At 37.8% G+C, this 22,769-nt stretch overlaps 1 protein-coding gene across 5 annotated transcripts in view; it reads right to left on the bottom strand.

The window, feature by feature from the left end:
- Positions 1-22,769, bottom strand: part of PRDM5 (PR/SET domain 5) — a 64,486-nt gene that overhangs the window by 8,663 nt on the left and 33,054 nt on the right. For all 5 annotated transcript variants that reach the window (XR_014851553.1, XM_085057804.1, XM_085057802.1 and 2 more), the window contains 3 exons: positions 22,389-22,549; positions 20,855-20,948; positions 8,145-8,230 (listed from right to left, as the gene is read on the bottom strand). Coding sequence is in view for 4 of the 5 variants with exons in the window: in XM_085057804.1 (XP_084913930.1) it covers positions 8,145-8,230; positions 20,855-20,948; positions 22,389-22,549 (341 nt within the window). In the remaining variant the exon portion in view is untranslated. The remainder of the gene's footprint in view (positions 1-8,144; positions 8,231-20,854; positions 20,949-22,388; positions 22,550-22,769) is intronic.

The following is a 22,769-nucleotide window of genomic DNA, read 5'->3' on the forward strand; positions in this document are numbered from 1 at the left end:
GCAGCTCTATGCAGGTCCAGACACCTCAGTGGGACAAAGATGGGGTTCTTCACTTGGGAGTCTCCTCCCATCAAGTTTCCTAGAGGAGGCATTTTTCCATGATTCTCCACTAAAGAGAAAAACGTAACAAATTACCAAAAAATATCTGAACAGATCTGTGGAAAAAAAAATACCATCATCTAGACCAAAAGCTTCACATCACAGGGAGCTTTGCTGGCCTGACTAAAGACTTCATGGAGCAGGGTCTGCATTTTTAAAGGAAATGTATGATTAAGTCATATGAAAAGCAGGTTTCTGCAACAACCCCTTAATTGGTTTTGCATTGCTGTTAACACAAACCACATTTCTGCAAGTTCTCCAAAAGCAGCCTTTCTGTGTGGAGGTTGTCACCCAGAAAGTGCAAAGTGAAGTATACAATGTGCACATCTTAAACACCTATGAAAGCATTCACTCCTGCAAACTGCACCAGGTAGACTTGCTCCCTTTTTATTATCTTGGTCTTCAGCTATCTGAAGAACTGACTTGATTATGACCAGGTCAGTCATTTCAGAGTTAAATGGATTCAGGATTCCATTTTGGACAAAGAGCCATTTTTAAACTCTGGGAAGCTGAAGTCACCTGATATTCATCTTTCTCCAGGTTATGTTTGGCTATTTCTATTACTCTCTGTGGCAAAAAAGGGTGTATCTAACCATCCCCTTGGCATTTGTATTGAAATTCACATATGTAGTGCATGATACACACCCAAAGCTGTCTTTGATCTAATTTTAGATCCATTCCATCTGTATATTCCAGTGACTTCAGCAGACACTACTCTGATTCACACCAGCCTCCTCTCCCCTGAGTGAAGCTGCCCTCCATTCACATCTGTATCTGCTTCAGGAAAATCAGTAGTACTGTCCAGAGCAAAACTTGGCCCTCAAATTATCTCCAGAGAAAAAGCCCTTTTTTTTTTTTTTTTTGGTTGGTTTTGAAGAAGACATCATCCTCACAGACCAATTTCTTCAAAACAAAACATTCTGTGCTTTTCCTTTTCTCTCTCCTCCTCCCCCTCATGTCAAATTTCCATTGTGCAATGCTTGGAGAAAGCAACACTTGTAACATGGAAAAGATGATGTTTGCTTGGCATAACCATCACTGCTCGAAACACGAGCAGAGAAAAAAAAAAAAAAGAGATAAAAACCATGGCAAAAGGTCTGAAAAAGTTAAAGCCACCACAAAAGGACAAAAGGGGTCAATGTTGAGATGAGAAGAAAGCTGGACAGATTTAAAACATTGAGCCAAGGGAAAAACCTGGTTACTGTCAACAAAACAGGAGCTCATTGGGAAGATCATCCAAGTCTGACTTCAGAGGAGTTAGCAAGTGCTGGTACTATAAATCTGCCCTCTGTTGAAAAAGCATCTGCCAGGCCATGGCTATGGTGGCAGCCAAGCTGAAAGATTACATGTGTTTTCTTTTATTGATGATCTAAATGAGGAAGGGAGCAGGGAGAGCAAGAGAGACAGGATGTGGCTGATACTGCAGTGATTTAATATCACAGTTTTAAGCATGCCAGGTATGAACAGAAATATGTAGATCTGGATTTATAACCTTCCTGCCTCTGAACAAGGAAAAGGCCTAGCAAAGACCAGTGGTACTCTGGAAGGTGCTTTGCTTAAGACTGACATGCTAACCTAAAAGCTCCCATCTCTGGATGGGTTTTACCATTAGAACTGAGAGAAATTCAACATTTTAACAACTATGCCAAATCGAACAGTGTCTGCAGTACACACTCCTATGTCTGTGGATGGCTGAACCACAAATCACGCATTGAATTCTCAGCAAGTTGTGATTTGCATTAGAAAGACTTCATTCAGAACGTGACAATCTCAAGGCCATTTGATGCCGCCTTCAAGAGCTGGACAGAAAGTGTGTACAGTGTCCTCTGAGTGCAGTACATGGAAATACTTAAATGCAAAGTGTCTGAACTGGTAACTTTTGCTGCAGTTGACTGTATCTCCCTTAAGAAATATAAATGCATTATGTACACTAACTTGGCACTTGGTTATTTCTGTAAACGTGGTAAAATTAGTTACACAGATGAAAGATGGATGACTTTGGTAGTGGTGTCTCCAACTTGCTTTCTACATCTGAATTCAGAACTATTACATCAGCTCAACAGTTACAGCAAGACAACCATAATTTAAAAACTACTAGTACCGAATAAATCATAGCTGAAGATTAAAATAAGAGTTAAGATGACAACTATCAGCCTCATGGATCTGTATTATCAACATGTTGAAAACTGAACTTTGAAAGAAGTTCAGAGAAAAAAGGAAAAGCTTATCAGGTCTTGTGTTACTTGCAGACTTTTACAATCGTGACATGAATGTGAAAATTGAGAGACATGAATAATGATAATGTTACAGGACACAAAAGAAAATTTTCTTAGAATCTTACTTTGCATTATTCTAAAATGAAGCTTTCCTTTCTGAAAGGCTTCATAATGTCTACTCCTGAGATACAATAATACTATCTGATTTCAAACTCCTTTTTACATGAAAATTTTGGAAATATCAGTATAACTCTTAATAAATATAATTTGCTGCTGTGTGTACTTCTATTATTACCTGAACAGAGGGTTAATGAAATGAAAATTTTGAAAAAAGAAATCAGCAAGATTGGAAATATCTGGCCTAGAATGAACACATATCACCAGACAGGTAACATTAAAATACACCAGCCATGTTTGCGGATGCAAGGAGCTAATTTCTCAAACAGAAGTCTGGAAATCCTACAGCTTTGCCAACCTGAAAAAGCAGGAAATCTGCTTACACTTAAATTCACAGACAGTCCAAGTTAATGGAGTCCAGTTTTGTATCTAAGTGTGCAAAATGTGCAAGAAGGAACAAGTTCCTTTCCTAGTAACTGGAAATTTTCTGCAAGTCACAGCAAGTGGCTCAACCAGAGACAGATGCCTACTTAAATTACTAACATAACATTGACACAGGAAGACAAAGGGTGATGAGAATTTACAACTCTACAGAAGTGGTAGTAATTTGAAATTTATAATATTAGACCTCAATTAAAAATCACTTTACAAGTACATGTTTCCTCTGTTGAAAAGTAAAATCCTTTAAAAAATACCTCCAACAATTAGAGGAGGAGAAGACATTTTCCTGTTAGAACAACTGTGAAATAATTTTGGCATATTTAAACAAAAATGGGACATTTATTAGAAATGACTGATGTTTTTGTTAGAACAGGTCTCAATTCAGTTTTAGGGGTATTAAAAAAAATCTTTTTTGCAAAAAATTCTTAAATTAAAACAGAAGCATGCCTCTTCTCTGAAATGCCTGCCAGAAAAAAAAAAAAAAAAAGTGCATTTCTTAAAACCTCCAGTATATCCAATTAGTTGGGCTTTACCGTATCATTAACTTGCCATTTTCCATGGCTGTCCTGCTTATTTGCTACCTATAATCTGAAACGTTTTTGTTTCTTTGTGGTTTTTTTGAACTGCTGAGGTAATTCCACCCCCTAAAATTTAGTGAAGGAGGGTTTATTTAATCAGCCATGATGAAAATGCAATAGCTGTTCAGCTGCTCCTAGAAAATAACAGTATCAATATAGAAAAAACACATTTTCTGTCTGTGAGGAAGGGATGATCATCAGCCAACATTACATAAAAAAGTGTGAAAATATAGGTGCAGTGGGATTCAAACCTTCCACATTCTGTGTGTAAACACAGATTCCAAAGGCAAGGAAACCACAGCCCTGGCAAAGTCATCATCCTCAGGCAGATGTTTGGGAACTCACTTGTATCTCACCAACAGGGAAATACAGATAAAATCCAATATGGAAAAAGCCCTCCAAATTCAATCAACACATCATATTATTTCATTACTCACTGTCATATGCACATAAGTCTATATTTAGTACACAAACTACTTTTTTTTTTTTTTTTTTACAATAGCATTCTGTGGTGCTTCTAGAACACAGGACCCTTTCTCAAACTTCAAGCCCAAATATTTCCTGGGAAACACGGAACTAGTGAAATTCTGTCAATATCGTCCTTGCATTATTTCTTATTTACTATTATTTCAATATTCTTCCATGTTAAAAAAGAAAAGAGGGGGTGGTGTAAAGTTCCAGAGGAGTGGCTTGGAAAGCCTGCTTAACTCAGGACCTTTTTTTGTACTGTCCCAGCAGCGAGCTCAAACACTGACTGGAAGAGTCCTCTACAAAAGACTGGTTCACTAACATACTTACCATGATTTATCCCTACTCCCATGAAATTCACAAATAAAACTCAAAATTAACTCAAAGTTGGCTAACTTTTGCACATACTGTGTTTTTAAACATATTTAAATATTAATGTGTTTTAAAATAGTAGGCACTTATGCATGAAACAAAAATGGGCCCATTGACACACTGAAATGTCTCTAATTTTTAAATTACCTCAGAAATGTGTAATTTGAGCACAGGCTGGCAGCCTTCCACCCACTAGAAATAAGATTTTTAAACAAGCTATAAAAACTAAATATATCTGCTATATGTAAATATGAAATATTCAAATCAAGTGATAAAAAGCCGTTTTCAAATGGCTTTGACTCTTTCTGCTTTCCATCATTGAAACCAACCGTAATAAAATCACCATTCTCAAAAGTAATGAAAACATCCAGTTAATCTGACAATAACTCTGGGCACCTATCAATGGCCATTTTTCCAAACATTAAAAATTCTCTTGCTGTAACATACAATAATTTTTTCACATGTTTAAGCTCAAACTATGATATGTTAAGTCAGGCACTGAATAAAGCCTTAGGAAAGAGCTGAAGTTTCCCCACACTGTGAGCGCTGGAAGTGTACATGTACTCCCTCAAAGCTGATACGGTCTGTAAACTCATTTCATCAACAACTTCAATGAGTTCCTCACTTATGTATTCCTAGCGCGTTATATTTCTCCTCAAGGAAAAGAAAACTAAACCCATCAAACCATAAACCAAACACATTTACTTTCACTGAAACAAATCAGTACCCAGGTGACGTTTTAGTATTAGTGGGTGGTGTTTTCTGCCCCTCTCCTGGCCAGCAGGGGTTTGCCTTACCTTCTCTGTTTACTCCAGAGCTGGAGCTGACACCTGTGGCCACCCAGGCTGAGCCCACTTTAGCAGCTGCCAGACCTTAATCAACTTTCTACAACAATTTCTCCAGCAGCCTTCCCTGATCCCCAGCACCAGGTTTGGCATTTCAGCCCAATGGTAAAATACATGGAGATTTAATCTCTACTGTCTTTGGTGAATATCATAGTATTACTTTTAAGCTACTTCACAAACTTTCTGGCCAAAAGACCAGACACTTTTTTCCATGCTATTTATGAGAATAGCCCTTGCAGAAGGGTGCTATGATTGTGTTTATTTCCACACTGCTAGGTTAAGCTGGTGAAAAAATACCTTCTTTATTTATACATCTCACTGTTTATTCTTTGAATAATCATTTTGCATGCAAGAATAGATTTCAAACAAAATGTATGTGTAGGAAAGGGTAAAAAAAAAAAGGCAGAGCCATCAATCTTACATGGTTTTAAAAAGTCAAAACACAGGATGACTGAAAAGAGAAATTTCAAGTGTGATTTCCTGGCTTTTCTTGTTCTTAGCGCTAACAAAAGGACTCCAACCTTTGATCAACACAGTGCAGTTTTTATTTCCTAATCTTTAGTTTTGTCTTTGTTTAAATAGCCTAGGATCACAGAACAAGTTATAGTGAATTAGTATTGTGCTCAGGGATTTCAAACAATTTCTGCACAGGTACCTTTCTTCCCTGGAGAAGTCTTTACAGAGTGCAGTTAGAACACACCTCCTTCTGAGTCAGTATTCAGATCATGAGCATGCACTTCAAAAAAGACACAGCTGAACAGCTCAGCAGCTGTTTTCTCTGTTGAGCAGGGGTTTGTTTGTTTCCTGGACCCTGCATTCCTGACAAGCATCAACCTACTACTAAGATTAAATAAATCACATTCTTGCCAAGCACACAACTGTGTGTAAATAATTGTAAATAATGGTGTCTTCCCCATTTAGCTCTCAGTGTTGTTGCTCCCCTGATTCCATCTTACTCCTTTGCAATACCCAGCCTTTCTTTGCCACTCTGTTCTTTCACATCAGCTAAAATACATATTTACTCCCTTGTACCTGCACTAATGTGTACTCACCTGAACAATAAAATACAGCTTATTATCCTACAGTATTGCATGGACAATGTTCTGCAGAACAGACTCAGCAAAAACCCTCATTCTTGCTTGAAAATCTGTGGAAGTTTGGAATAAACTTTGCTTTCTCTTCTATTGTTTTTATCACTAATTCTAGTTCATTATTTTTCTTCTCCTAAGACCTTCAGTTTTTTAGCTGTCCAGTTCTATTCACATATTAAATAAGATGAGCTGTGAAGAAGAGGGAAAGTTGGGACATGCAAGGTTGTAGCAAAAGGCTTCAATTTAAAAATTACTGGTAATGGAAATTTTATCAATACTGATTCTTGTTACCTCAAAGTAAAAAAAAAAAAAAACTACATGGAGATAAATGAACATGGAATGCCAATCATATATGAATGAGCCTCACTGTTAAGTTTTGGGATAGGAGTAGCATGACCACCAGAAGAATCAAAACCTAATCAAGTCTAAAAAAACATGTTTTGCCTGCATATTTTAATCCTATCGCATATCTGTGGGGATGACCAGCAGTCTGCTTAGCATTTTCACACACAAAAATAAAAAACCCTGAAATGTGATCTTTCAGATGTAGATGATCAAGACATCTAAAGTATATGGAAACACTCATACCACATTTGGTGTGAACTGAGTTCTTTGTACCTCTAAGGATGATATTTGGCCTACATGGTACAGCAGAGCATTTCCTGCTCTGTTAATTAATGTTATTAAAATAACATTTTAAACCAAATTTTACTATGTTATTACTGCAACACAAAGCCTATCTAATTACAGAGTCTACAATACATATTAAAAAGAAATATTCACTCCTTAAAATTTATTTTCTAAACTCCTCCCTATTAGCTAGAAAATGCTTAGAAGAAAACATGACTTGGTGTAAATCACTGTAGACTCTAAAAGCCTATTACTATTTTTTTTTCCTCAATTTTTTTTTTCTACAGAGGCTGGGGGGTTTGTTGTTTTTACTCAAACTGTATGAAAAATCAGGGAAAAAAATTAAATTTGGCACTGTTCCAGAGCTTGTTTAGCACTCACAGTCATGCAGAACTTAGATGGGTCATGAAATTTCTCCTAGTGCAAGCAAACACAGTAAGAGGGGACAGTAACAACAGTAAAGAATTTATAGCACTTCTTAAAGTGATTCAACAGCCGGAGAAAAAGGAGAAACAACTAACAAAGGAATAGCCCGTTCCCAATGAACTACCAAGAAGCACTGCACAAACTGCGGATTACTTCTATAGTTTGAGGGACAAAAGCTGAACTCCACCTAGGACCTCCAGTTAATATGCTCAATACACAGGTAGAAGAGTAGAAATTAAACTGTTTTGGTTTATTTTTACTTATTTAGAAAGCAATTCTGTGTGCCCATTTCCATATGGAGACTACTAACTTCAATGTCACCCTCATTTCCCAACACATGCAGAACTTTCTCAGTTTGGCCTCAAGGCTGCACTGACCTCTGTGAGCTGTAAGAGCTCCCGGTAAAACAAAACTTACATGAAGTCATTTTGCAGCTTAAGAATTGTCATCCATTAGTAAAGTACAGCCTCTAGAAAAGCTCACAGTGACTGGATTTTACAGGCACACAAAGAATCAAAGCACTGGATACTGAAGTTTCAGTAACAGTGAAGCCTTTACAGAATTGTTTACTCAGTAAACAACATTAATATCTATAAATAACCATGGGTTAAATGAAGAGGTTACTACAGCTATTATTTCAACATAAAAGCAATCAAACACAGGGAAAAAAGAAGGTAAGAGAGTCCTAATTAGAATTTATAAGTTAATGACTTGAATCTTTGCCTCTTATTTTGCTAAGTACAAAATACCTTGGTTGGCAGAGCCTAATCTCTACACAAACAGCAATTAATTACTTTTCACCACATGATTCACAGACAATCCTCAAGTAATCATAAAACCTTACCCCTGTGTGGGACTTACCCTGGTGTGGGTGCGAATGTGCATCTTCAAGCCATCATTCTTGCTGAAAGCTTTGTCACAGTAAGGACACTGGTAAGGACGCTCACCTGAGAACAAGAGAAGCATCACAATCCAGAAATGTGCTCTCAATGCCTGAAGGCCTTGCAGCACAGCTCTTTGTCAAACTGAACTACTTTTCTCTACCCTTGTCTTCACACTCTGTTCAAAGAACAGATCTAAGCATCAGAAAAATTACGAATTAAAGTCCACCTGTGCAGTATGCAGTGCTGGATTAAGATATTCCTCTTTGCAGACTAATTTTGCACCAGCAATATATGAATACACACAGACAGCCTTGGGGGAAAATAAACAAAAAGAAAACCCCTAATGCCCTTGCTCAAACCACATTCTACAGTGATTTACACACGGTCACTTTTATGGTTAGGCATTAACTGCTCCCACATATTTTTTCCATTTCACATTTGGTCGTTATCAGAGGCCTCTGGGTGACAGAATCCCAATGGAATATAAAATCCACTCTTTTATAATTCTCCATCTGTGTTAGAAGCTAGTTAATCAAAAGTTTCTGCAATATTTGTGTCACAATTTATGACTGAAATAGAAGCAGAACAATCCCAGCATCTCCCTTGCAGCATCCCATATCTGAAAGATATTTGTTTAATGCTCCATTACACTGGTGTCATTTGGCACCAATTTTCCCAAACTCACATTAGTGAAATGTGGATACTGAGCTGTTCAGAAACAAACAGTCAAGAGTTTCTGAGCACCATCATTTGGGAGAAATGCATTTTAATTTTTAACTCTTCAAGCAATACACTGGAATCTGAGTCTATTGCCTCCTGTTCCTGTCTGCAATGCTTTAAAAGCAAAGATCATGTTGTTTCCACTGCAGAACACAGTTCAAAAAATTAAGAACACAGAAAATTTTCTGTTAACCAAATGGATTTTGTTCTGCACAACCACAATGCCGAAGGGGACTTTTCAAATATGTTTGTCACCGTTAAGCAAAGCCTATTTTATGAAGTCAATGCAGAGCTTTCTGCTCACAAAGGTATTTCTGCATGGATAAGTTTAACATAGACCAAATGTCAAGCACTTATTAACACTCATACTGAATCTTCTAAAATAGGCAAGTAAGATTAACTACATTTTACAGTTTTAAAAAACCAAACCAGACTATTTCACTGATATGCCAAAGATACCAACTAAGAGTCACTGCTGGACATGAAATCTCCATATCCATGCGTTGTGTAAAGATTTAAGGGCACCTGAGGTGAGATGATTATTTAAGGAAGAGGATGGACACCCTCCCCTATTTTGTAGACAGTATTTTGTTCTTTTCTGTCTTTTACTCCTGCATAGGTACTGTGAATGAGAGCAGCACAAGATGGTGCAGCAAGGTACTTGTGACACACAAATATTTTTCTCTCTTGTGTTCTCTCATCTCTTAGAAAGCACAACTGTGTGAACTGGGATTTGGGTTTTTTTTAGGATGATGACAACAATCTCTGTGTCAGAGCTGTGTTTTCACTGAGCAGTTTGATATACGATCCTCTCTCTCCTGACCCTCGATGCCTTTAATTCATGCCTCCAAAATTTAAACACTCCAACAGTTGTCAGTACTCAAATATTTAATTAATTCAGCTGACATTTTTATGTTTGGGAGCTTCTGAATGTAGAATTCAAAGCTTTCAGCAGTTTCTAAGAAGGTGAGCGATGACAGGTAGGAGTTGTACCCTCCTCCCTCTCTCCCCCACCCCCAAGTCTCTTTAAAGAGAAAGCCTTTTGCCTTCAAAGGACGGGCTGGAGCTTGTCTGAAACAGATTACCAGTGTCCTTCTGAAATCAACCATGGGCACCACGGTACTTGATAAGGCCTTAGGAGCTTTCAGCAGATGCCAGTAGAGGGCAACAATATGACTCCGCATCAACGAGTCACACCTGAAAAAGTCAGGCTTTGAGCTGCTGTTACATACTGTCCAGCGTCAAAAATCTTCACTGTTCCAAAATACCAAGTTTACTGTGTAACTCAGACTTCCAGCTCTGACTTGACATTCAAATTAGGAGCCATCTTGTTTTTCTAAATTATACAGACAACTTCTCACACACTTGTGTCAATAATTGCCAGTGAAACTACTTAAGATATGTTCCTAAGTAATTTTACTGTTGATCTTATTTTTTGTGATTTTCTTTCACTTAATCTTTGCAGCCTGCATGCTTAAAATTTATACAAGTGTCCTTGTTCTTACACAACTGTTTATCCTATGCATACACATCTTTTGAATGTGTAACTTCTACCTCAAAAGGTTTTAGGATTTTACAAAATAAACAATGAGCTGCCTGAAATATATCTGTGCTAGCAACAGCCAAGTTTCTTAGCATAAATTTCTCATTATTTGCTCGCTGGAAAGGCTTCTCTTGTCTGTCTCAGAACTGAAGCAACTGCCCTCTGACAGTGCATCTTTTTCTCTGTTTAGTGTCTCAGGAGCCCAGGTTACTAACTTAGATTAAATATCTGATCTTGTGGACAGGAGATTTGGCATGATTATTACAACCCTACATTACCTCCTCTATCTCTGGTAAAAATTAACTTCCTTCCTTGCTTCTGAGCCAGCCTAGGCAAACATTATTCTAGCTACCAATCAGTTTCTCATCCGAATGATTCCAGATTCCTCAATGAGACTATGGGGAGGCAGGTGTTCCCCAAGAGACGTCTTACATCCTCTGTCCCACTCTAAGTCCTGTAAGATGAACAGGAACAGTTTAACTCTCTCTTACACTGTGATAAGCAAATGGAATGAGATGACAACAGAGCAAAAGAGAGATCTGAAAGAATGAATGCTAAAAATATTCTTCCCACACATGAAAGCTTGCTGAAGGGCAATATTTCATACACAACTATTGCAAGTGTCCACAAAGGAGTGGGGTTTGTGCTTCAACAGAGTTTAGGATTGTCACTGAGACAAACTGGAGAGCAAGGGCCATGTGATAAAAGCTTCTGGGAAGGTGACATTATCCATCAGGACTTTCACATCCATCTACAGTCAAATAAAGACCACCAAAACCCAATTATAGACATTGGAGTAATTAATTTCAGGTCAACTTGTGCATAAGAAATTGTGGAGATTTCCAGATGCAAAACTCCTCTGATCAGAAAATGAATGGATCCCTAACAAGGAGATTAAAAGTAAAAATTACTAAAACCAGCAAATGAAATAGTCTTGGAAGTCATGTACCTCTATTTCTCTTGTCTTCACAACAAGGAGTTACTAAGAATCAAAGTGAAAGAAAGTGAATTACCAATGAGTTACCTCTACAATTTCCTCTTGGATTTGCTGTTAGACGCACATTTATGAGAGATGGTGTCAGTGTGAGGTAACACCACACTAAGAGGGGGTGCACCTTAGGTAAAGTCAATGCCAAATGACAACTACGGCATTTGCACTCTGCATTTTATATAAAGGCATTTTTATATGTAGATATATATATAAAATATCAAAATATGTTTATGTTTGGGTGTTTTTAAAATCTGCTTTCTAAACAAACTATTGCTTTCATTAAAATAACAGAACACTCATGTAAGTAAAATGTAACTAATATCATGTTTATCCTCCAGTTACAGCTGACTGTCATGTCCCTGCTGTACCAGAACTAACTGCTCAACACATTAATGGCACTTCTGTACAAATAACCCCAAATAAATAATCCTGGGATAAACTGCAGTGGATTTAGCATAATACAAAGTCTAGACATTCTACTTCCAGATTTCGTATGAACAAATAAAAAAAGCTTTTAACATAATAAAAATTAATTTAACCTTAATACAAGGATTATGAAAAACAATTCCATGATTGAAAAACATATGGGATTTTGATCTGAAACCATGTGATGACAGAATTGGTATCTTTTTTTTTTCCCCTCAATCTCTAGCTTGAGATCACAATACCTACTGGACCTTAATTCACCTTATCTTAGGAAGTTAAACACCAGATCCTTCCTTTCCAGTTTGAGTCAGGACAGTTTCCTATGACACATTTGCACTTACAGGTCCTGTAAGGCAGCATGTACACTGAATTTAGCACACAGATTTCCCAAACTCAGATACAAAACAATTAAGAAACAAACCCAAATATACATTACTTTTTGAAGATTTCAAGATTCCAGTGACTACAGCTAGACCTCTAGTGCGGCGGCTACTTCTGAAGTCATAACCAGAAGTGCTTTAAATGCCACAGGAAAGTTCATTCAGTGGGGAGAAGGGCTGTTTTGAGCAACACAGGAGATGAATTTGGGCTTCTGGAAGTCGACTCAGGCGAGAGAACGAGATGAGGTCTCTTCAGCTTTATTGGGGGTTACATAGGGGATAGGAGAGTTTGGAGAGACATCTGAAGAGCCCAGAACAAAGGCTCTACAACAGGTTATAAGGATACATAACTAGGCGGGTTTACAAGTTTTCAGGACAAATAGAAAAGTGAATACAAGTAATTTACAGTCTAAATTTACCAATGTCTAACTCTGAGATACGCATGCGTCGAGTGGTTGGAGAGAGATAACGGGCCTATACTATTTGTACTACTTTTCTGGGAGGTTGCTGGGATAATCCATCTCTTCTTCACTTTCTTCTGGCACTTCTCCCATTTCATCCCAATCCTCCACATTCTCAAGGGCACTGAGTTCTATCTCAGCTGCTTGGGCCGTAACACTCTAGTAAGGAGATTGAAACAGTAATGCAAACTGGTCATATGCATTGCTATTTTCATGCTGTATTTTGCATTCCCTGTAGCCAGCTGAGCCACAAAAAAAAAGCTGTTTCTCAAGTTAGGTGGAAACCTGATATAAACACTAATACCGGCGATTACTTTGAAGCAATGACCTCAAATAAGATGAAGCAAATATGAACTTTACAGGTGAGAAATACATTCCCAACAAATGAGACATCCAACAGAGAAATAGCCCTAATCTGAAGAGACTGTAACAAAAGTGTCTGAAGAGCCCAGCAAACCAAAGCAGCAGTTTCAGTGCTCTTTCAAACCATACACAGGCATTACTTGTACTTTATCTGTAAAATCTGCAGTCCTATTTACTGTCCCCATTCCCCTGCAGCTTGCTTAGCTACCTAAATACAACTCTCAGATATTCATGTTAGCCTTCATACAGGAATTCCCTGGCTTTCCCTTCATTGAAACTGAACTGTTCTCTTAAGGAATGAAGAATTTGAATTACACAGTGAAATTATGAAAGGGGGGGGGGCGGGTTATGAACTTTGATACATAGCTGAGCTCAGTCAGCTCAGCTATTCAGCATCAATGATTCTGGTCAACACTCAGGAACATCAGAAAAAGACCTACATCAAACTGCACTGAACACCAGACCCCATGCAGCATATGCAGCTTCAAGAAATTGCTTTTTTTAGGTTTCTTAAAAACAAAAATGAACAGACATAATTACAGCAATTTGGTCCCTCAGACTATTCCACAGACCATCGAACATGCTCTAAATGCAGCTCCTTTTCAGATGGTGAACTACTTATTATATGGATTAGAAGATTGTTTCTAAAATAAAAATTATATGTTTTTATTTATAAATATATATGTGCATTATTTCAAAATATCAGTTTTCAGAACAGTTACAGCAAACTATGATCCTTTTTAAAGTTCTAACTTTAGACCAGGGTAGGGGAGAGGGTTAGAAGGAGACTCCACCATCACTGAACTGCAGTGGAAAGAAGACAGCTCACCTGGGGAGGAGTTTGGAGGCCATCTGGATCACACATTTAACACTCCATACCAGATGATCCACAGGGCAGCCCAGCATGGGAATTGCAAGAGGGTTTTTTCAGTCAGAGATAATCTGGGGGTGATGACAGCATTCAACAGCAAGTAAGGATGGGCAAAAGGTTAACGGATGTAACGAAATTATAATCTGTGACATCTGCTTTAGAACACTGCTCACGGAGGGCACCTGCCAGCTTCACATATTTATCCTCAGCTGCTCTTGCCGTTAAATTAAACAGTGTTCTCATTAAATTAAAAACTTGGTGTCCTTAACTGAACATAACTCAGTTAATGCACTATACAAATATGGACACACAACCACAAATAAACCTCAAATACACAGCCCTGAATTTCTCTCACATGAAAAGGACTTCGTTAGGAATCAAAATTAAGTTAAATACTAACTCAGTGAAATCAATGATTCCAACAGAATTTAAATTAGAACATGCCAGAAAACCAGTCACTGACTAAAGATCAAAAATTCACAAGTCAAGAAAATGTTCAGTAAATTTCACTAATTTGGTGTTGTAAGCCTGTCAGAAAACAAACACCTCTTCAAAATACTAAACTTCCTCTCATGTAGAGGTGGCAGTTTTCTACATACTGAGTAGCATCTTCAAAAGCATTTCATACTGTGCATCTCTCAGGCATTATTGTAATTTTGACCAGGGACTCCAGGAAGGGAAAGGAACGGAAGAGTAATCAAGAAGATTGGCCAACTGCAGCAGCAAGGTGCTTTCTTTATGACATCTGGACTAGACAATGAAGTGATCTGGCCTGTACAAAATTTCGGCCTGTCTGATTTTCAGCCACAAAACACTCAAAATTTAGCCCTTGAGAAGGTACAGAAGTCCCCACACAGGAACAGCTTCCTCATGCCAAGAGCTAAGTAACTTAACTTTGTGATCTAAATGATAAAATACTTGAGGGACATCTGCTAAGACGAGACCCAGAAACACCAAATGCACAGGTAATTTTATATTCATAGAGGGCCAGTGTGTTGGTTTGAAAACAAACCAGTGGGAGATCACAAGTCCAGACTGAAATTAAAAATAAGTGAAATAATACAAGGAAAAGCACTGACAAAGTCAGATACAGCCTAACACCCTGTTAGGGTGGTAGTAGCAGTCCAACTGAAGTAGTCCAGTTGAAGTGGTGATCCTGTGAAGGTCTAGTCTCCAGCGGAAGATCCAGTGGTAGCTCTGGTCCTCTGGGAACCCAGTAGACAGGGCTAGCTCAGGCAGTTCCAAGGCCAGGTTATATCCAGGTGGGAACACCTGGCTCCTCCCTCCTGGGCAGAGCATCCCACAATGGGATGAGATAAGTCCATGAGTCACACGGTGGGTCCCTGATGGCCCATTGCCTGTCATCCGGAGTGGGTCATTAGCAGGTGATAGCAGCTAACAGCCCACAGCTGGTGGTAATAGAATACTTAAATCCATCTATATTGCAACCTAGGACAGCCAAATAAAGAAAGGGATAGCTCTGACTGCTCTGAGAATAGTCCTGTTCTCCGACAAACAGTCCTCAGGTATGGGTCAATTAGAGAAATTTCTTACTTTATTTTAACCAACATTCAAATTTGGCAGACTCTGAAGACAAGAGATTAAATGTCTCTGTTTTTTCAGGTGGTTTGTTTTTTCACTGATGATGAATAACTCTAAGCCTGTGCATTTGTGAATGCTTCTTAACCACTTACTTTCCAGGCACAAGGGAGAACTAGAATTGGTTCTATGTAAATCAACTATGTGCATTTCCCATTCACTAAAAATAGTCACACATTTAATAAGAAAAAAACCTCAAATCCTATTCTTTTAAAGTAAGGGAAAACCAGAAGGCTTGAAACTTTTCTATTACTTGTCTTTTTGTAAGTATTTAGCCATGGTTTAATTTTTGAGGTATAGAAGGGGTATTTTTACAGCTGAGGTGGTTTGTTTTCTGCAAAGTTTAGGGTTTATTCAAAGAATTCGTATTATTTCTAGTTAAGACCAATAAAATGTTTATCTTATCTGGTCCATGAAAATTGTAATGATATAATGGAGATATTGGCTATTTGCAAGTAAATTAATCATAAAGACTACTAAATAACCCTACAAAATAAGAAGCCTACCTGAATCCATGCAGTAAAGTGGGAACTAACATTACTACTTACTTACAGACTCTCATCAGCTCTACTGTGATATCAAGATTTTAGTAATAAATAAAAAACGGACACAATTTTAAAGAATAAGCCAGTTCCATTCTTTGCATCTATCAGTGGAATCAAACCATTTGGGTTCCCTATGAATGAAGAATTAACACGTACTACTTCAGTGAACCCAGTGGTCAACTAAGCCTTTTAAAGAACATGCATTGATCAATCTGTAACTCATGTGATCTAAAGATGTCACATTCAAATAATCTACCCCTCAAAAGAGCGTTTCCTCATTCATGAGTACAGACAAGCTGACAGCTGCATGAGACTTTACAGGTATTTTTAAAGATTTACCTGTTGTCTGGAGATGAAAGGGACAATGATGGATAAACTGAAAGGTTTAGAAGTGCAGAATCCTTACCTTTGAGACCTTCTGCAAGCTCCTTTTTAATTGGGTAGACTAAAGAGGGATCATTTCTAAGTTATTGAATAGAAACAACCTATCTGTAGACATTTGCAAGCTGTTCACTGACTAGATACAGATACATTCTTTCACGTATTTCACTGGCATCTGAGAGGAAGACCTTTCAAGCTTGTTTTTTTATCTTTTTTCTTATGTAAGAAAATATAAATTTCTTGTAAAGTAATTCAGCAGAAGATCTGCTAGAATGAGGATCCTGGCTCTACATTATTATGTACATGAACAAACAGCTGCTTGTTTAGTCACTAAACCTTTGGTGGCATATTTTACACTGTAATGAATTAAAGTCATACTGTACTTGAACTCATTACTTCCTTCAACTACTTTTAAGTCTTCTGTGTTCAGAGATGACTGAACTACTGTTGAAAACCAAAGGTTTTTATTACTATAATTCCACAACCAGTATTTTGCATGCTCAGGAATTTTGTCTTAGAAGTGCAAAATTTGAACCTAGGCTTTTATACAGTTGGGACTTAAATATGATTGTAAATACACTCAAAAGCCTAGTTAAGCTGTAGGAATGGCACTATAAGGGCAAAATTAGGTGCATAACATCTGGCTCTCAGTGCAGGAGACGTCTCAAGAGGGCAATCAACACCTCAAATTATGTATTTTTGAAAGTTTATAAAGCAATTTTTACTTATGGAAGTTGAAATGGTAAGATTAACTGTGTTGGCACTAAGGATATAGAAGTCAGTGGTCCAAATGCTCTTTGTCGTTTTAATGTAATCTCTTGGTATTATATTTTACTCATGCATATGGAAGTAAATTTATAAAGAATTTTCTCAACTCACGCTTATCCCAGAGCATGTAACATGCAAAAATGACAGAGTAAGTCATGCCTTTCAAATGACATAGAATTGAAAAATTCATCTTTTCAGAGAACATTTAGGACAGATGTAAAGTTACAGTTATCTTACTGGCTTTTTATCAAGACTTGGACTAACTGTGACGGCAAAAGCAGAATCAGGTTATATTTTAACCTATATTTGCATGTACAAGAATTTTCTGGAAGACGTTCATGGTCATTAGCTGATCCTCATCATTCCCTAAGTAATAATAAGTAAAAGACACCATAGAAAGGACAGAATTACAGTTAAACCCCTTAATTTTCTTAACTCTAACGTTTACCTGCAAATATAAATTACTTCAGAACAACTTTCACTGTTGCACAACTTGATGCGCTACATCCCAAGGATGGAAGGGACTAGGACACAACTAATTAGGAAAGCTACAGCACAAACAGCAGACAGATAAAATGTGTGTTTATATACAGATTACACAGGCACACACACATCCATTCATACACCCCACAGCAATTAACAGAGTTAAACAGCTGTGCATAAGGTAACTGAAAAGCTGCACAAACTGCAGCCAAAAACTGTTAACACTGAAAGTTGCTTAAAACTTCAGGGAAGCAATTAACCTCCTGGCCCCCAGTTTCCAAGCCCATGGAGCAGACCATAGGATTTCTTTTACAATATATGAACAAGCCAAGGAATTCATATCACAGTCAAAGGATTCTTTTGCTGAATTAACCCCAGCTCCCTGTGACCCTAAGAAGTCATAAAGCAACAGGATACAGGAGAGGGAGAATGTGCTCTAGTGTTTCAGCTGACCTGCAGAGCGCTGTCTCTGTCATGCCAAGGCTGAAACCCAGATGATGAATTACAGAGCAATACTCCAGGTTCAGATGCAAACATCACCCCCTTCCCTCTATACATGAACATGCAGTCATGTTCACTCACCCCAGACCAGCTCAGTTTCTGCAAAAGGCCAAGTACTGTTAGGGCTCATTTACAGAGTCTTATTCTAAGACAGAAGAGGGAAGAAAATTGCTTATCCAGGAAGCAGGCATGTCTGTGAGTAACAATATTTAAGAACACATGCTGCATATTATATAAAAGACAAAACCCCATTGAGCTTCTCTTTTTGTATATGGATTATTAAGCAGATCAAAAATACAATTCCAAAACAGAAACAGAAGTGTATCCTAGAACCTCACTTTTTGGAAAGTACAACATTATAAATACAGAGGACAAAAAGTGATGTGTGGCTAGCACAGGTCTTTCCCACGAGAATTTTCTCCTGTGTTTTTATAAACAAAGATAAAGTTTGGATGTTATTAAAAACAGTGTCTCGAGATTTGGACAGTTCAGGCCTGGCCAATCAGGCCTAGGGGGAGGTTTCTGACTGACCAATCTGGGTGACCTCTGAAAAGTCTATGTTAGTTGGAATCAAAAAAATAAAGCACTCTTTTCTTGCCACGCTGAGAATCCGGGTCTTTTTCTCTGCTAGCGGCTCAACAGCGACAGTGATGCACAACTCTCTTTAAAATAACTCTACCTGAACTTACTTCGTAAATGCAGAACAAAACCTCTTACACAAAGTAGCTAATAACACAAAGTTTAGCTGACGACACACAGAAAATGGGATAACACAAATGTTTGGACACAGACCTCAAACCTCATCACCTGTAATCAGTAAGACAAGAAGGTAAGAAGACAATTCTTTGAAATATTTACACTTATGATGGCCTGCTCAGTGGCACTAAAAGCTTAGCTCCAGTTCAAGGCCTATTCGCAAATTTGAATCATCTCTTGAAAACAGACAGTGGCTCTTGAAAACAGACAGTGGCTGCTTGTTTCACTTCTAGCTCAGAATGAAAAGTGATACTTTGAAGTCTGATTGAAGTAAAAAAGGATGGCACAGTTTTGAAATGATTAATTCAAACACACAGAATTTAGGAGATACCAATAAGATGAAGTATTAATCACTGCAACATTTAGAAATCAAACATTCATCTCTGAATAAAGTAAGTTTGTGGCTCTATTTATCAAGTGAAAATTTCTTACTGCTCAGAAATCCCCTGAAAAGTTTTCAAGGATTTTCACATTATAGGGAACTTAAGAGTGCTCAACTTTTTTTACCCTGTTTGCAGATAACCCGGACTTACTTCATCAGCTATGCTTACATTCTTTGGGAACAATGCAAGCTACTTCTCAGAAAGCTGTGTTTCCTCAGGTTCACTGAACACTGGACAACAATTTCCTCTGATGAACCGTGTACTTATGTTATGACCAGGAACAACATGCCTGAAGTCTTCAAGCACAGCACCAAACAAAACCATCTCTCCAGACGTACAACATGAATCCAGTAATGGCGCTTTCTACTCAACTTTGCATAAGGTGTTTTGCCATGTAACTTATTTTTACACAAGTCAGAACTTAGCAGCAACTTCCTCCTCACCGTGTTTCACCAGGATAATCAAGAAATGGTCAGGAACCATAACAGAATGACCAAAACAACCACAAAAATTTCTAATTAATTCTCACAGTGAAGGATGCAAACCACCAAAAATGTAACTGACACTGTAATAGCAGCTAGACTGGAAGAGGAAAAGGCCAGAGTTTATTCATCACAGGTCATTATAAATGAATTTCACAAGGTGTTTCTCCTGAATTAGTAACTGTAAAATGACAGCTTCTTGGGTAAAAAAAGAGGCTTTGAAAGGTTCCCTCCTGCAACATTATTCTTTCATAAATTGTTTCCACAGTCCATATTCCTGTAATTCCAACCTGTATCATCTCCTGGCAAGGCAGTTTCTCCCCTTGCATTTCATTTACAAAGGTACTAGAAATCTTCAGTGCCTTGCTGCTTCAAGGAAGTTCAAAATGTCACAGCCTCCTATAATTGTACTACAAATTTTGCAGGGCTCTGTCTTCAAGGTTAGAGATCTCTGCTCTGTGATTTCATGAAATCCACCTTAGCCCAAAGTCTAAATTTAGGAAAGGCTGCTTGAGAGAGCTGAAATGTAATTGGTAGCAGCACATGTGTGAAAAGCATTTTTACCTGGACATCTCCAAAGCGTTTTCCCAAGAGCCATCTGCACTATCAACTTGAAAACCTGGGGCTTTCGGCTCCATACAGACTGATGGGTAACACCAGCAGCACACAGAAATTACTATCATCTCCCTGCAAGCCAAACTTGTTTATGCAGAATGAAGAAAATATCACAGGAAGGTTATTTGTTAACTGATGCTCTCTGACTGCCAAAGACAAACCTGTATCATTTAATGCTGGAAATAAGTCATCACAAAGAAAACTCTTTCAGCTGCCTGAGGCCACTTACTTGAATGAAGCCTGAAAAATAAAACCTGACGAAGCATTTTACACATTAATCAGGTAAAATGTCTGACAAAGACGCTGTGTTAGGCCTACCTGTAAAAGTTTGCTTCTCTGTTTGTAGACAGATAAATGGTGGACATACCTATACCTTGTAACATATTTAGAAAGTGTTCTCTGTTCATGATAATAAATACCTGTATGGCTTCGAATATGAACTCTCAGTGTCCCATTGCTTGCAAACTTCTGTCCACAATACGGGCAAATCTTCTCTTTTTCTCCTGTGTGAGTCTACAGGGGGTGAGGAAAGAGAAGAATGACTATTCAGCATTAAAAAAAGGTGGAATATGGGATATTTTAATTATATTGACATTGGCTGCTATTATCTCTATTATGTATTTTACCATCACACCAGGCAGAGATTCTAACGAGCTCTAGGTGTTAGAGAATTCATCATGAAAAGTAACTTTGTAATTATCACCAACACTAAATCACTAAGCTTGTCTTTCAAAGTCAAGCTTTTAGGGCTAGAGGGCCTCACTGACTTAGGAAGAATTATTTCAAAAAAGAAAAAATAATCACAGACTCTCCCATCCAACCTGTGTGGTCAACAGCAAGATTACCTTGAAATCAATTACATACAAGGTTACTATCACTTTTCAGATTGTACTTTCGACACCCAATTCTGAACTGAAGATTTATCAGTCTATTGAATTACTTTTCCTTATAACTGGCTGTTCTTTCAGTGGAAAATTTCTGATTACTTCATTTGAAAGTTTTAATTTAAATGAGATAGGAAAGATAACACATTCAATTATATGTACAGCTGACTATTGAGGTTTCGAGCTTGCACATGACCCTCTTCAGATTGGGAAATTATTTCTTATTTTTATGAAAGACACTGAATTGATGTAAAATTCTTCATTACATCATAAAAACCACATCTCAGTACATTTTATGCTGCAGCTAAAGCAAGAGTAAACGAGATCTCATTTCAATGCTGGATGGACTTGCACTGTTTTCATTCCCTGGCATTAAAGATATGAATGTTAAATTCCTGTTAATTAGGATACAGTTATTTGGAAATCATTTGTATCTCTACCAGGAATATGGGGATATACCAGACAGACAGCTATTAATTCCCTCCCTACACCCAAATACCAAAAGGATTTCTGGGAGCAATACATTACAACTCCAAGGCTCACAAATACAGCCAGTCCTAGTCTGACAGGAGCACAAAGCAAAAGCAATTCCAATTTTACACATATATATGAAGCACATACTATGTGGCAAGTAACACATGCATGTTTTTGAACAAATTCTCCCAATCTGACTTAGGTGGCAACACCTTAACTGTCCTTCCTCAGCTGATTTTTCTTAATACAATTATTTCCTTTACATTTCTTCCCTCTAACATCAATCTTACTGCAGGCCAAAGCAATGAGCAAGCTTCCTGCTGAAGGTTACCCCAGTTCCATTAAAGAGATAGGCGGAAATGAGACAGCAAGTCCTATCCTGCCACACTTCTAATGCTGGAGCACTGAATTTAAACATAAGCACCTGCTGTAGATTGTGCTTGCCACCAACAACCCCACTATCGCAATGAGCATTTCAGGGTAAGGACCATCACAGCTTTCTACTGAAAAGCCAGAAATGCAGAAGCAGCTGGGGATTCTACATTTAACCACAACCTTAAGGATACACAAGAAATGATCAGTTGATTCTACTCACTTTCTTATGGCTCTTCAGGACTGAGGGTGTGACAAAAGCTTTGTCACACAGATCACACTTGTATTTCTTATGTCCATCGTGTACAACTTGAATATGAACATTCAAAGTGTCCTTTCTTTTGAAAGTAGCATCACAGTGATCACACTTGAAGGTCCTCTCACCTGATGAAGAGAAAAAACAGGTCTTCCTGATCTACCATCCTCTTCAAAAAAGAAGTCAAACTGGATGTTTTTAGAGACTTTCTGCAAAACCTACAATTCTGCATACTGTGAATTCCAGCTTTTGGATAGTCCAAAAAAGCTTGTTGATCCGAAAAAAACGTTACTGAATAGGTTTTTAACTCTTTCCCCCATAATTTTAAACATTTAACATTGGGAAAAA

This window comes from Lichenostomus cassidix, chromosome 4, assembly GCF_008360975.1.
Source record: "Lichenostomus cassidix isolate B80296 chromosome 4, HeHo_3.0, whole genome shotgun sequence".
NCBI classification, from domain to species: Eukaryota; Metazoa; Chordata; class Aves; order Passeriformes; family Meliphagidae; genus Lichenostomus; species Lichenostomus cassidix.